The 11,052-nt window shown below is 39.9% G+C and overlaps 1 protein-coding gene across 3 annotated transcripts in view; it reads left to right on the top strand.

Annotated features, from left to right (window-relative positions):
• dock2 (dedicator of cytokinesis 2) overlaps positions 1 to 11,052 on the top strand; it is a 135,889-nt gene that overhangs the window by 109,346 nt on the left and 15,491 nt on the right. For all 3 annotated transcript variants that reach the window (XM_086221605.1, XM_086221606.1, XM_086221607.1), the window contains 8 exons: positions 5,456 to 5,554; positions 6,210 to 6,304; positions 7,947 to 8,025; positions 8,146 to 8,246; positions 9,341 to 9,399; positions 9,622 to 9,770; positions 10,034 to 10,119; positions 10,343 to 10,499. In XM_086221605.1, the coding sequence (XP_086077731.1) occupies positions 5,456 to 5,554; positions 6,210 to 6,304; positions 7,947 to 8,025; positions 8,146 to 8,246; positions 9,341 to 9,399; positions 9,622 to 9,770; positions 10,034 to 10,119; positions 10,343 to 10,499 (825 nt within the window). The remainder of the gene's footprint in view (positions 1 to 5,455; positions 5,555 to 6,209; positions 6,305 to 7,946; positions 8,026 to 8,145; positions 8,247 to 9,340; positions 9,400 to 9,621; positions 9,771 to 10,033; positions 10,120 to 10,342; positions 10,500 to 11,052) is intronic.

Below are 11,052 nucleotides of genomic sequence, written 5' to 3'. Positions count from 1 at the left end.
CTGTCCTTCCCTCTATTCTGCCCCACTTTACCCATCTCATGTCCATTTTTTATCTTCATCTCTCACACTTACCTTTTATATCAACCATTTACCCTCCATTTCTCACTCTATTATCATTCAAAGAGCTATTTTTCTTCTTTCTTTTTTGTTTTTGTAAGAGACAAAAACATAATGGATTATGAAGAAAAATGAGATTAAACACTGTATGACATCAGCTTCTAATTATGCTTGATTATGAATGCTTTGTCTTTTGTGCATAGCAGGAAATTGTGTGTTTGCAAATTAATTTCCTCATTCATCTAGCATTAAGGAGGATGGGGATATATATATATATATATATATATTTATATATATATATATATATATATATTGTTTTTATGCAAGAATTTGCTTTTCTTGTGCGGAAAATCTTGGAATTTAGAAGTTGAGAAGGTTAAGTTTAGATAAGACTTGAGATTAGTTTGGGAATAGAGGCGTGGTGGTTCTCACTAGTCATGCGGTTAGATTTTGCTTATGTAACAGTTTTGAGTTATGACTTTGAGAGAAATATTTGTGTATGAATTATTTTCGTGTGTGTGTGTGTGTGTGTGTGTGTGTGTGTGTTCTCCCGAGTGGCACCTTGATTCTGCTTCCATGTGACTGTCCCTGCTGACCCTCCCTCATCTGAAAACATGTGGTGATGTATGTGTCAGTGCTAAGTGGTTGACTTACCTTACAATGTACTTCAATTGACCTCAAATGAGACCAGCAAAAGGGTGCGTGCGTGCATGTGTGTGTGTGTATGTGTGTATGTGTGTATGCATGGGCGTGTGCATGTGAGATGTAAGAATGTGCTTGAATAGATAACAGAACTAGCAAGGGTCACAAGCGACACATTCTTAAAAAAGAGTGTGTTTGTCAGCAAGATGTTGGTTATTGCTTTCCTTTAATCAGACATCTCTACACCATTGACATTTCTTTTCCCCTCTTCTTTCTTTACATGATTCACTTCCTGTTCTCCCTCTACTCGTCTTTATTTGTACCATGATTGTGTCTTTGTTGCTGATTGAAAACATAAGCCTGAGGACACATTGATCTCCTCTTGTAAACATGTTTCACAAACACACCAGAGCTCACTAGCTTGTTCTTTCTCTAACAAACACACAACAGCACATCTAATTACTCCTGAGAATAATCCGTCTTTTTCACCTTTAACTTGCCACTTTGGTTCTCGGGTGGTTAGAACCTGTGTGTAATAGGAAGAAGGGGGCAGACATGATCATGTGCGTGTAATGGTAGATGATGAACCCCGCGGGCTTTCTGTATGACTGTTTTTGATATGTTCTATTTTATTTATTTATTTATTTTTTTGGAAATGATGAACAATCCCAGTTGAGAGCAGCGTAATAGCATCTCACCTGGGGAGAGGAGTGCAAAAGCTGGAGTGCAGGCAGACGGTGGACCTGCTGGAATAATTTCAATGCACCGGTGGTATCATGGTGTCCTGGTTGATAGAATTGTTTCTTGTCTGTTTATTCAAGTCATCCATAGGAAGCTAAAGTTCTTGTATAACAGCGGATGAGTTACTCCAATATTTTAAACACCTGAGTAATATTTGTACCAGGTAATATGTCTGCAACCTTTTCTTTTGCTCCTTTAAATGAGCCAACCATACCGCGGTAACTATTCAAATAAGAGCTCAGCAGTTAATGCTTTGATGTTCGTTTCAATTCAAAATTAATCTTATGTTAATCACAGTTTCACTGTTTATCCCACTGGGCATCTCCTCTCAGAGAATTCCGTCTTGGAGACAATAAGTGAGTCTAACATTTATAAGAAGAAATTTCGCATCTTACAAACAAAAAGTTAAATTTATAAGCAATAAAAAAAACGGCCTCACTGAGTGCATTTTCTGCTGCAGCTTCTCACCTCGTCTGCCATCGTTCTGGTGACAAATGTAAGCAAACAGACTGAATTGCTATGTCAGTGCATTGCTGACTTTTCCATTTGTGAGTAATATTGGAGACAAATATTTCAGTGCTTTTATCAATGTGTTTATTTTTGTTGGGTGTCAGTTGTGACATTTTTTTCTTTGGAACCAGTTTGCTATGATCACTGGGACCATCTCTGCAAAGTAGGTTGTAAACGAGGTGCCATTAGTGCGGACACGTCATTTTCAAAGCCTGGCAAGGTTTTCAACTTGACTTTATCCACTTGACATGCTGACCACCAGCATCTCTGCAATCATTGCCAGTGAAAGAGTTCAGTTTGATGGTAGAGAGCCAAACGCATTAATCAAGGAACTCAACCCTTTTGATTGTAATTACTGAATGTCCATATATAGTTTGGACCCAACCAGTCTACTGAACATATCAATAGCACAATCATCAGTATTGGCAATAATGGAGATAAGAACTAACTGGGGTTCCTAGTTCATCTTTTTTTCTTTTGGATGTGCATTTTCAGGTCCCACTTTGATAAAACCAGAAAACAATAGCTGCTGATGCATTATTTATATGTAAGAGTAGTCAAAGTGAGAGAATGGATAAGTGAAGGGAATGTTAAGAAGAGGAGGAAGAGGGGGAGGAGGGAGAAATCCCAGACCTCACCAGCATCTGTGTCCTGTTTAGTCAGTAATCTCTTCACTGTTGCGTAAGGCCCCCCCCCCTCTCTCTCTCTGTTAAAGAAGATTGAGAACATAAGTCTTTAGAGGAGACCAATTACACTGAATTAGAGCAATGTATCATGTGACCTGTACTTCAGCACACAAACACTGAAACAAACAAATGCAGCGACAATGACGCAAGTAAGAACTAAGCTAAAGCCAGTTTTGGGAGGGAGGGAGATTAAATTCATTTACCACAAATATTCAACCAGGATCCTTCATGCGTTCAGTGATGCAGTGTGTCACTAAATCGATTTCAGCACTTTTAAAGATGTGATGTTTGATGGGAACATGAAGAAAAGCAGAAGTGGGAAAGAGAGAGATTAAAGAAAAAAGTGTGCTGACAGGGTCTCTGTTGTCATCCTCCACTATAGACGACAGTTGGGTGGAGGGTGGTGCCTGGTTATGAACTGATGTTGCTCTCTCTCACACACATCAAAACATGCACAGTTACACGAGTGTCATCTACACACACAGAAAAGTGTGTAGTTTTAGAAAAAAGTGTGTGTGTGTGTGTGTGTGTGTGTGTGTGTGTGTGTGTGTGTGTGTGTGTGTGTGTGTGTGTGTTCTTTGGTGATGCATTCTTATTAGAATGCAGGCCAGCACACACTCTGCCCTTTTTGATCTGATGAAAGCTGTCACCACATCAGATGCCATTCATCTTCAATTAGCCATTCATCATCCCTCATATCTGTCTTCATTTCACCCAAAACTCGCCTCCTAAAACGAGGGACTTGCACATGTACGTCTGTGGGGAGTGTGCGGGGGGAGTCCGTGACATCTATTGTGGAGTGCAAATGTGACCAAATGCTTTCACCTTCATCAGTCTTGGCGTTCACACTTTGCGAAAGATGAAGAATTCTTGCTGGATGTTTAAAAACACACCTAATGTTTTATGATGCTTAAAGTGTGGTTTTGTTTAGACCAGGCTTGGGTTAAAATTAGAGCTTGCACAGTTGCAGGATTTTTGTGTTAATGTTCCTTTTTACAATAAAAGTAAAAGATAAAGCTGCAGTTGTGCCAAACTCTGGTCTTGCTTTGAGCTGGCCACTCCCTGTTCCTCTTGCTCTAATTTGACTTACTGGCTATATAAATGCCTATACTGTAGAGCAGGAGAAAACACCCGATCTACTCATTTGTTGTGTTCACTGCATTGCAAACATGATAAATGTCTACAGTTTTGATATTAATTCACAAGATTAAGACAAGGAACAGCAACAGCAGGAAAATACCCCCCAAAATCAAACAGTAGTTCTCGCATTAAGTAGGGCATTAGCAAAGGCACCCTGCTGCAAACTGGACATCATCCTGGTGTCTGTCACAGATCCTGTAGGGACCCTGACCCCTCTCAGCAGGACAAGGGGGTCTCCATGTTTGCATCTAGCTCAAACATCAAATAAAGATGCGGGAGGATGAAAGAGCCAGGGGGAAATGGCCACTTTGTTAAGGTGGTCTGTTCCTAATTCTTCATTCTTTTGTATTTTACAGTGAAATATTCAAGGGAACATGTTTCATTGGAAATTGTGTTTGAAAAACATTTAGGAATAAGAATAGAAAAAGTAATGTCAGGCAAACGTAGAAATGGAGGGTGGAAAGGATTTTTGGCAGATGGCCAAGGTTGACTAATGCAATCACGACTTTGGGTCTCAAGGAGGAGAGTGTTTGTCACACAGTGTTTACATTTGTGCCATTAGTTATTTCCTTTTCCTTCTGCTCATTGCAGTTCTGTTCTTGTCATTTTCTTCTCCTCTGTCACCCGCTGCCCTTCATTCAGCTTTGGGGTGTGAAAACGCTTGAATTTTGTTCTTTAATCCAACTCAGGCATTTTTCCAGCAAACGTAGTTTTACAGAAACTAATTCAAACTCATTTAAAACCATTTCTACCTATCTTCTTACTTTCTCCTTCATCCTCCTCTTCAGCTGGGCCCTCCATCTCTTTCATCATCATCGCCATAAAACTCTTCATGTGGCTTTTATATTTTACCCTCCTTGGGCCATATGCAGAGTTAAGTGCGACATAATGAGGAGCTAATATCTATTTGGAAACTCCAACACAGAAAACCTGCACTTTATAAAGTTAGAATCAAAATGAATATGAGTAGTTGTTCTGCATTTTTACCTTGTAACCAAACACATTCAGCATCTCCTGGTCTTGGAATGAACCAGATCTTGCCTGTTGTCAATGAACGTAAAACTCCATTCATCATATTTAGAACTGTCCTCAGTGTCGCTGCTGGGGCTCTGTCTCGTGGCGATTTCCAAAACATGTTTAAAAGTTGTCACTAAAACTTTGATTGGGGTCATGGAGCAAGTTGCTGTATTTTTATTCTTTTTAACATTTAACCTGGTGCATGTGACCAACAGTGTAAAATATAAAGGTCAGACCACAAGGGCTGATGAGCTCCCTCCGGCAGTGAGTTGTTTATTGTAATTATGCTAATTTGTGAATAGTAATTGTGGTAATGACATGTTAAACACAGCATTGTTAAAAATAACATCATGGTAATTTTCCTTGTTCAGGGCCCTGCCCTCGTATTCCAGGTCTTGTAGCTGCTTGGCAGTATGTGATGATGGTGATGATGCTGCTGTTTGAACTTTGCCACAAATTGAAGCATTAATTAGCGAATCATTCAACTGGTCTGGAGTATTCTGTAGAGGAGGCAGCTGCGTCTTAGGGGTTTTGATGTATAGCACTCAGTTAAAGAGAAGCTGGACAAGAGCCAGAAGCTAATGTTTGGTTTCTCTCTCTCTCTGTCTCTGTCTCTCTCTCTCTCTCTCTCTCTCTCTCTCACACTCTCTTTACCTTTACAGTCCAGGGTGGTCGCCTGCATGACGGCTATCCTCAGTCAGATGAATGATTCCCACTATTCTACATACATAGAAACCTTCACTGAAACCTCAGATCTTGTGGTATGATCACACACCTGCTGTACACTCACACATGCAGATATCAGTAAAATATACAATTCGTTAGTGAGATACAAAATACAAATAGGCCGCTCTCTAAAATCACTGTTTGCATTAAGGTATAGTAGAAGAATTGCTAATTTAAACATGCTGCTGGTGCCTTCTGGGTATGTCCAATTCATTCAAATCAGTTAAATGATGCATAATCTGAGCGCAAAGTCTGGCACAAGGCACAAAGGGGTTATCATTAGTCTTTCAAATTATTATGGGTTTGTTTTGGGCATGAATTTAGCTGAATTAAATGTCAATTTCCATTCTATTTAAAAGCTAGTTGTGTCTTCACCTTGACTTATTGCTATTTAAATGGCAGATTCTGCAAGTTGAGAGGAACAAGATGTCTTCTATTGATGAATCAAGACTTTTTTCTTGTTTGTCTGTGCAGAGAGATATTTTAGAATAAGCTATAAGCTTACGGAGAGTTCCCTCTGTGCTGTCGAGTTTATAACTGCAGTTTTTATTGTGGAACTAAAATGTCTCTCATGTTAAGATAAGTTGTTCAAGAAACAATGATACAACACACAATAAATCACAAACTAGGAAAATGCCTGAAATGTTGAAGAGATTTAAATAATAAATTAAGTCGCTCATTTCATTGCAGGACTTTCTGATGGAGTCCTTCCTCCTTTTCAAGGATCTGATAGGGAAACATGTGTATCCCTCTGACTGGATGGCTATGATTATGGTACAAAACAGGTATAGTACCACAGACACACACATGCACGCACGTACACACACACACACACATGCACCAACGCACACTGCCCTTGGATTTAAAGCATCCACCCTCTGTTCCTGGGTCCATCTGCCTCTTCATCCTGTTTCACCTACAACTGCCCCTAGGTGACCTGTTACTAGGCTCAAGGTTTAGTGTTTGTGAACTAAAAAGAACTGTTGATATCTGTTTTGAGCTCCCCAGTCTCACAAACTCGCACAAACTCGCACGGAGATACGGATAATAAAGCTGGGATCATGGCTGTGATCATGAAAAGTGTGTGTGTGTGTGTGTGTGTGTGTGTGTGTGTGTGTGTGTGTGTGTGTGTGTGTGTGTGTGTGTGTGTGTGTGTGTGTGTGTGTTGTGTGTGTGTGTGTGTGTGCTGATGGAGTGAAAGTTATGGGCTATTTTTGTGATTGAAGCTTGAAGGAAATATCTGTCCAACGCAGAGGAAGAGAAAATGCAAATAGGTAAATGTGGGATATCCCAACACAGAGTTTGTGGACTAGTTTGCGTAAGACAAAGAAAGGAAAAAGAAATGAAACAAGATGTGTAAAAGGGTTATGTGATGACTCTGATGGATAGTGGTGAATCTTGGGAGCCAATATCATTCTCTTCCAGCCCTCAGCTTGATGAATCCCTGAAGACATGCTTGTAAGGTGTAGAAACAGTCCTATTACTACAGAACTATTGTTTCTAATAGGCCGAGAAATTAGTTCAGAATGTTGATAAAACAAGAAGAAATTAACTAAATTCACCGCCAGCCGTCTGTCTTTGTTTTAGAATCCTCAGACTACTGGGTACATAAAAATAGGAAAACCAATTTCCTATAAATGCTGGAATGTGATAAATTATTCTACCAAAACCAAACATTTTCACGGTTGGCTGGTATTTCTCCTTGCCCAGTGCATCAATAAAGAGGTTGAAAGTACAGGAACAATAAATCCAGCACACCTTTGTGTTTAGGAAATAAAAAAAAAAAATGCAGGAAACGATGCCAAATAACAGATTTTCAGATAGCATTTGACTCACCATGTTGCTGGGATACCAGACAAACCCAACACAACAATGATGACCAACTGTAACATCAGCAGATGTGTCTTCTCCGCATGTTTCTGTGTCTTGGCTGACTGCTGCTGTCCCCTCTTCCTGGTTCAGCTGAAACTTTGAGTCTACACAGTGCCATGCAATCCTATTTTAAGTGCACTAGAGAAGGAGAGATTTGATATTTAAATTAAGAATTGCATACAGTCACAACTCACACAGCAGCTCAAGTGGCTCTCATGATAGCTGATTTTGATTGACAGTTTTGATTCAGAAATAATATCACAGTCTTGTCAAAAATAGCACTTCTAAAGCTTCTGGCCCAAAGGAACTGTCAAAGCTAAAATTCTTTAATAAAAAAAACTTAATAGCTTCCATTTCTGATGGCTTTCATGTTGTCATCCTTTTATTATTAGATATAACTTTATTCCTTAAGGTTATTTTTATTCAGTAAGTGTTAAATAACTTCAGTGAGATGTTCAACAACATTTCTTGGCATTGATATCTTTTTTCCTTGATCGAATGCTGATATGTGGTCATATTTTCTGTGTGTATATGTAATACTATTCATGTACGTAGAGTTTTCCTGAGAGCCATAAACACCTACGCTGACACCATGAATAAAAAGTTCCTCAACAATGATGACTTTGAAGTTCAGGTGAGCACACTTGCCTGTATTTACATTCATTTTCTTCTGATATTAACAGCATGTATGTGTTGCTTTTAACATGAACATCTATTGTCTTCCTCCACGTTTCTCCTCCTTCCTCTTATCCAGCTATGGAACAACTACTTCCACTTGGCGGTCGCCTTTATTACCCAGGAGTCTCTGCAGCTTCAGCATTTCTCACCAACCAAGAGGAACAAGATTCTGGCCAAGTGAGAGAAAGGCCATATAATTTCCTTATTTACCACACCTACTGTTCCTGTTCGAATGAAACGCACTGATTTGTGATCTATTTCGTGATCCGCATTGCTGTTTACACTTATGCGGCCTATTAGGACAGTGTGTAGCTTGTAGATAGACACTAAATTTATAGTTCATTTTGGGGCTGATTAGTACGGCATTAGCATTCCCCTTAGCTGTTCAGCATCAGAGGGGGAAAATAAACATAAATCGTGACATTGATTGTGTTTCATCCTCTTGTTTTTATTTGCATTTGCATTTGCATTTTATTTGCAAACAAGAAAATTAAAAAACAAATTGAAATATTGCAAATAGGATTTTACTCTTGTGGGAGCCTTTTTGGTTAAAGCGTTAATGTGCTTTATGGGAGATGGAAACACCTTTTGGGTTAGGTCACATTATTTGATAAAAAGGACTGACTTGCAAGACGTTTATGCAGAGATTCCATTATGATATTTGAATGTGAGACCTAAACCACATCACTCACCTTTTCTTTTGTAAACAAGTTAAGTGCAAATTTGTGGTTACACAGTAATTTAGAATTCTCATAGTTTATATCCTGTTGAAGGAAATAGCATTTTGTTTTGGATGATCTGCCTTGTTTATTAATTATTTAAGTTGATTAGAAAGAGAGAGAGGGAGAGAGAGAGAGAGAGAGATTAGCTGATGGCCGAGCAAGATTGAGTCTTAACAAGACAACACACTCATTCTATATCTTCGAGGGCTTTTCAAAATCACCAGACACTGTTATATGATTCCCCATGCTTATTAGCGCTTGGTTTGGCTTTTAAACAAACGATATAAGTTGATGAGGCAATCCTTCAATGTTTCCCAGGATACATTTGCTTTCATGCTAAAAGAATGTGGCTACCTCTAACTGTGGTCTCAGTAAATGATCTCCATGCATCCTGAGTGCCATCAGACCCGTAGACGTGTTCACTTGTGGCCGGATCACCAAAGATGCATCTTAACCCCAGGAGTGAACAGGGCCACAGTCTTTGTTTCAAAAGCAAGTGGCTGATTTTTGTATTGGTGTATTCTAATTTTTTACTCTTTGTTATTTCAGATATGGAGACATGAGAAGACTCATCGGCTTTGCAATACGTGACATTTGGTACAAACTAGGTGAGAAAGTTGAAGCGTGGCTGCCTTGCTGCTTCTGTTGACGCACACACATATGAGTGGGAGCATATGTCATCTCCCTTTGATTTCACATCACTTCAGCCATGACTCAACCCGGCTATAGGAAGAGTTCATAGTGTCAGCTCCAGTTGATATAGACAGACATCACTAAAACAAATCACACGATCACAGAGGGAAGAAAATGTTTGAATTTGTTTCTTTCAGGAAGTCATAAGATCTGCTTCATCCCTGGCATGGTGGGTCCCATCCTAGAGATGACTCTGATCCCAGAAGAGGAGCTGAGGAGGGCCACCATTCCCATCTTCTTTGACATGATCAACTGTGAGCATACACACTCTGGAAGCTTCCACAAGGTAAATACACACAAACACAGTTTAAATAAAACCTCTGAAGACATCTAGGCAGCCACCTTTGTGAACACACAGAAAAATTCCCTTTCACACACAAAATTCTAATTGGACAGAAACACTGCTGCCCCTCTATTGATTTCCTGTGACACTGCACATAAAAGTAAAAGAGACACCTTAATTAGACTTGCATAATTGATTTCTTCTTCTACAGCTCCTGCTCTCATGTGCATCTCCTTCTTTGCTTCCTTTACTTGCCTTGTTTGCAGTTTGAGAAGGAGATCATTCTCAAGTTGGACCATGAGGTGGAGGGCGGAGGAGGAGATGAGCGATACATGCAACTACTGGAAACCATGTAAGCTTGAGTATTGCATTCTATAGGGCACATACCTCCATCAAGGCCAGCGATAAAAAGAAAGTTTTTAAAACGTGTCTGCCTTGACAGGTTCTTACTTGGCCGACGCTAGACCCCTGAGCCCAAGGCTTTAGTAATCTTGCAGACAGACTTGCAGCACTCATGCCTTGAATATCAATGTCAAATCCATTTCAACGTCTCTAATAATTAACTTGCCTGGCAGCCTGCTGCACTGTGCTGCAGAGAACGCCACGCTGAGGCCACAGGTGCAACATTTTGTCACCTTGGTGAAGGGACTCCTCACTCGTCTCCTTGACTACCGTACCGTGATGAGCGATGACAGCCGCAACAACCGCATGAGCTGCACTGTCAATCTCCTTGTAAGTAAAAGAACTGTGATCTTTATCAAATGTCCCTCATTCTTTAATGACGAGTGTGTAAGATCTGGTGACATCTAGCAGGGAATTGAGAGATTGCAACACCTCTCCCCCTCACCCCTCCCTCAGGAACATCTATATTAGCTTGCATTCATTAAAGACAGTATATTGAATAGGCAAGCTTTCATTAAGATAAGTGGAACCAATGTCCATTGCCTTGCCCAGTGCATTGCCTCTAATGGTCAGCGAAGGGTGACTTGCATAGTTCGCTAAAAGAAGTCTGACTGTAAACAAGCTATAAGCAAGGTTGTGACCTCGTTTATAAGTTTGAAGTGTTCTTCAGTACAGCTTGATGTTAAGTTTGGTCGGTGTGGTGTCATTTCTAATGAAAAATAAAAAACAAAACCATATCATCAAAACAAGACCAGGCTTCAAAACTGATGACGTCACTCCTTCTCAGTCCACTTCTTTTACAGTCTTTTCATATTCACTCGATATTTTTCAGAATCTCAGACTTCTCAGAACTCAAACTTCTTATCCAACTCCAGCAACCACA

This window comes from Aulostomus chinensis, chromosome 13 (assembly GCF_037954235.1).
Source record: "Aulostomus chinensis isolate RoL2024-O1b breed Wild chromosome 13, RoL_Achi_v1.0, whole genome shotgun sequence".
Classification (NCBI taxonomy): Eukaryota; Metazoa; Chordata; class Actinopteri; order Syngnathiformes; family Aulostomidae; genus Aulostomus; species Aulostomus chinensis.
This window is presented reverse-complemented; position numbering and strand designations above follow the sequence as displayed.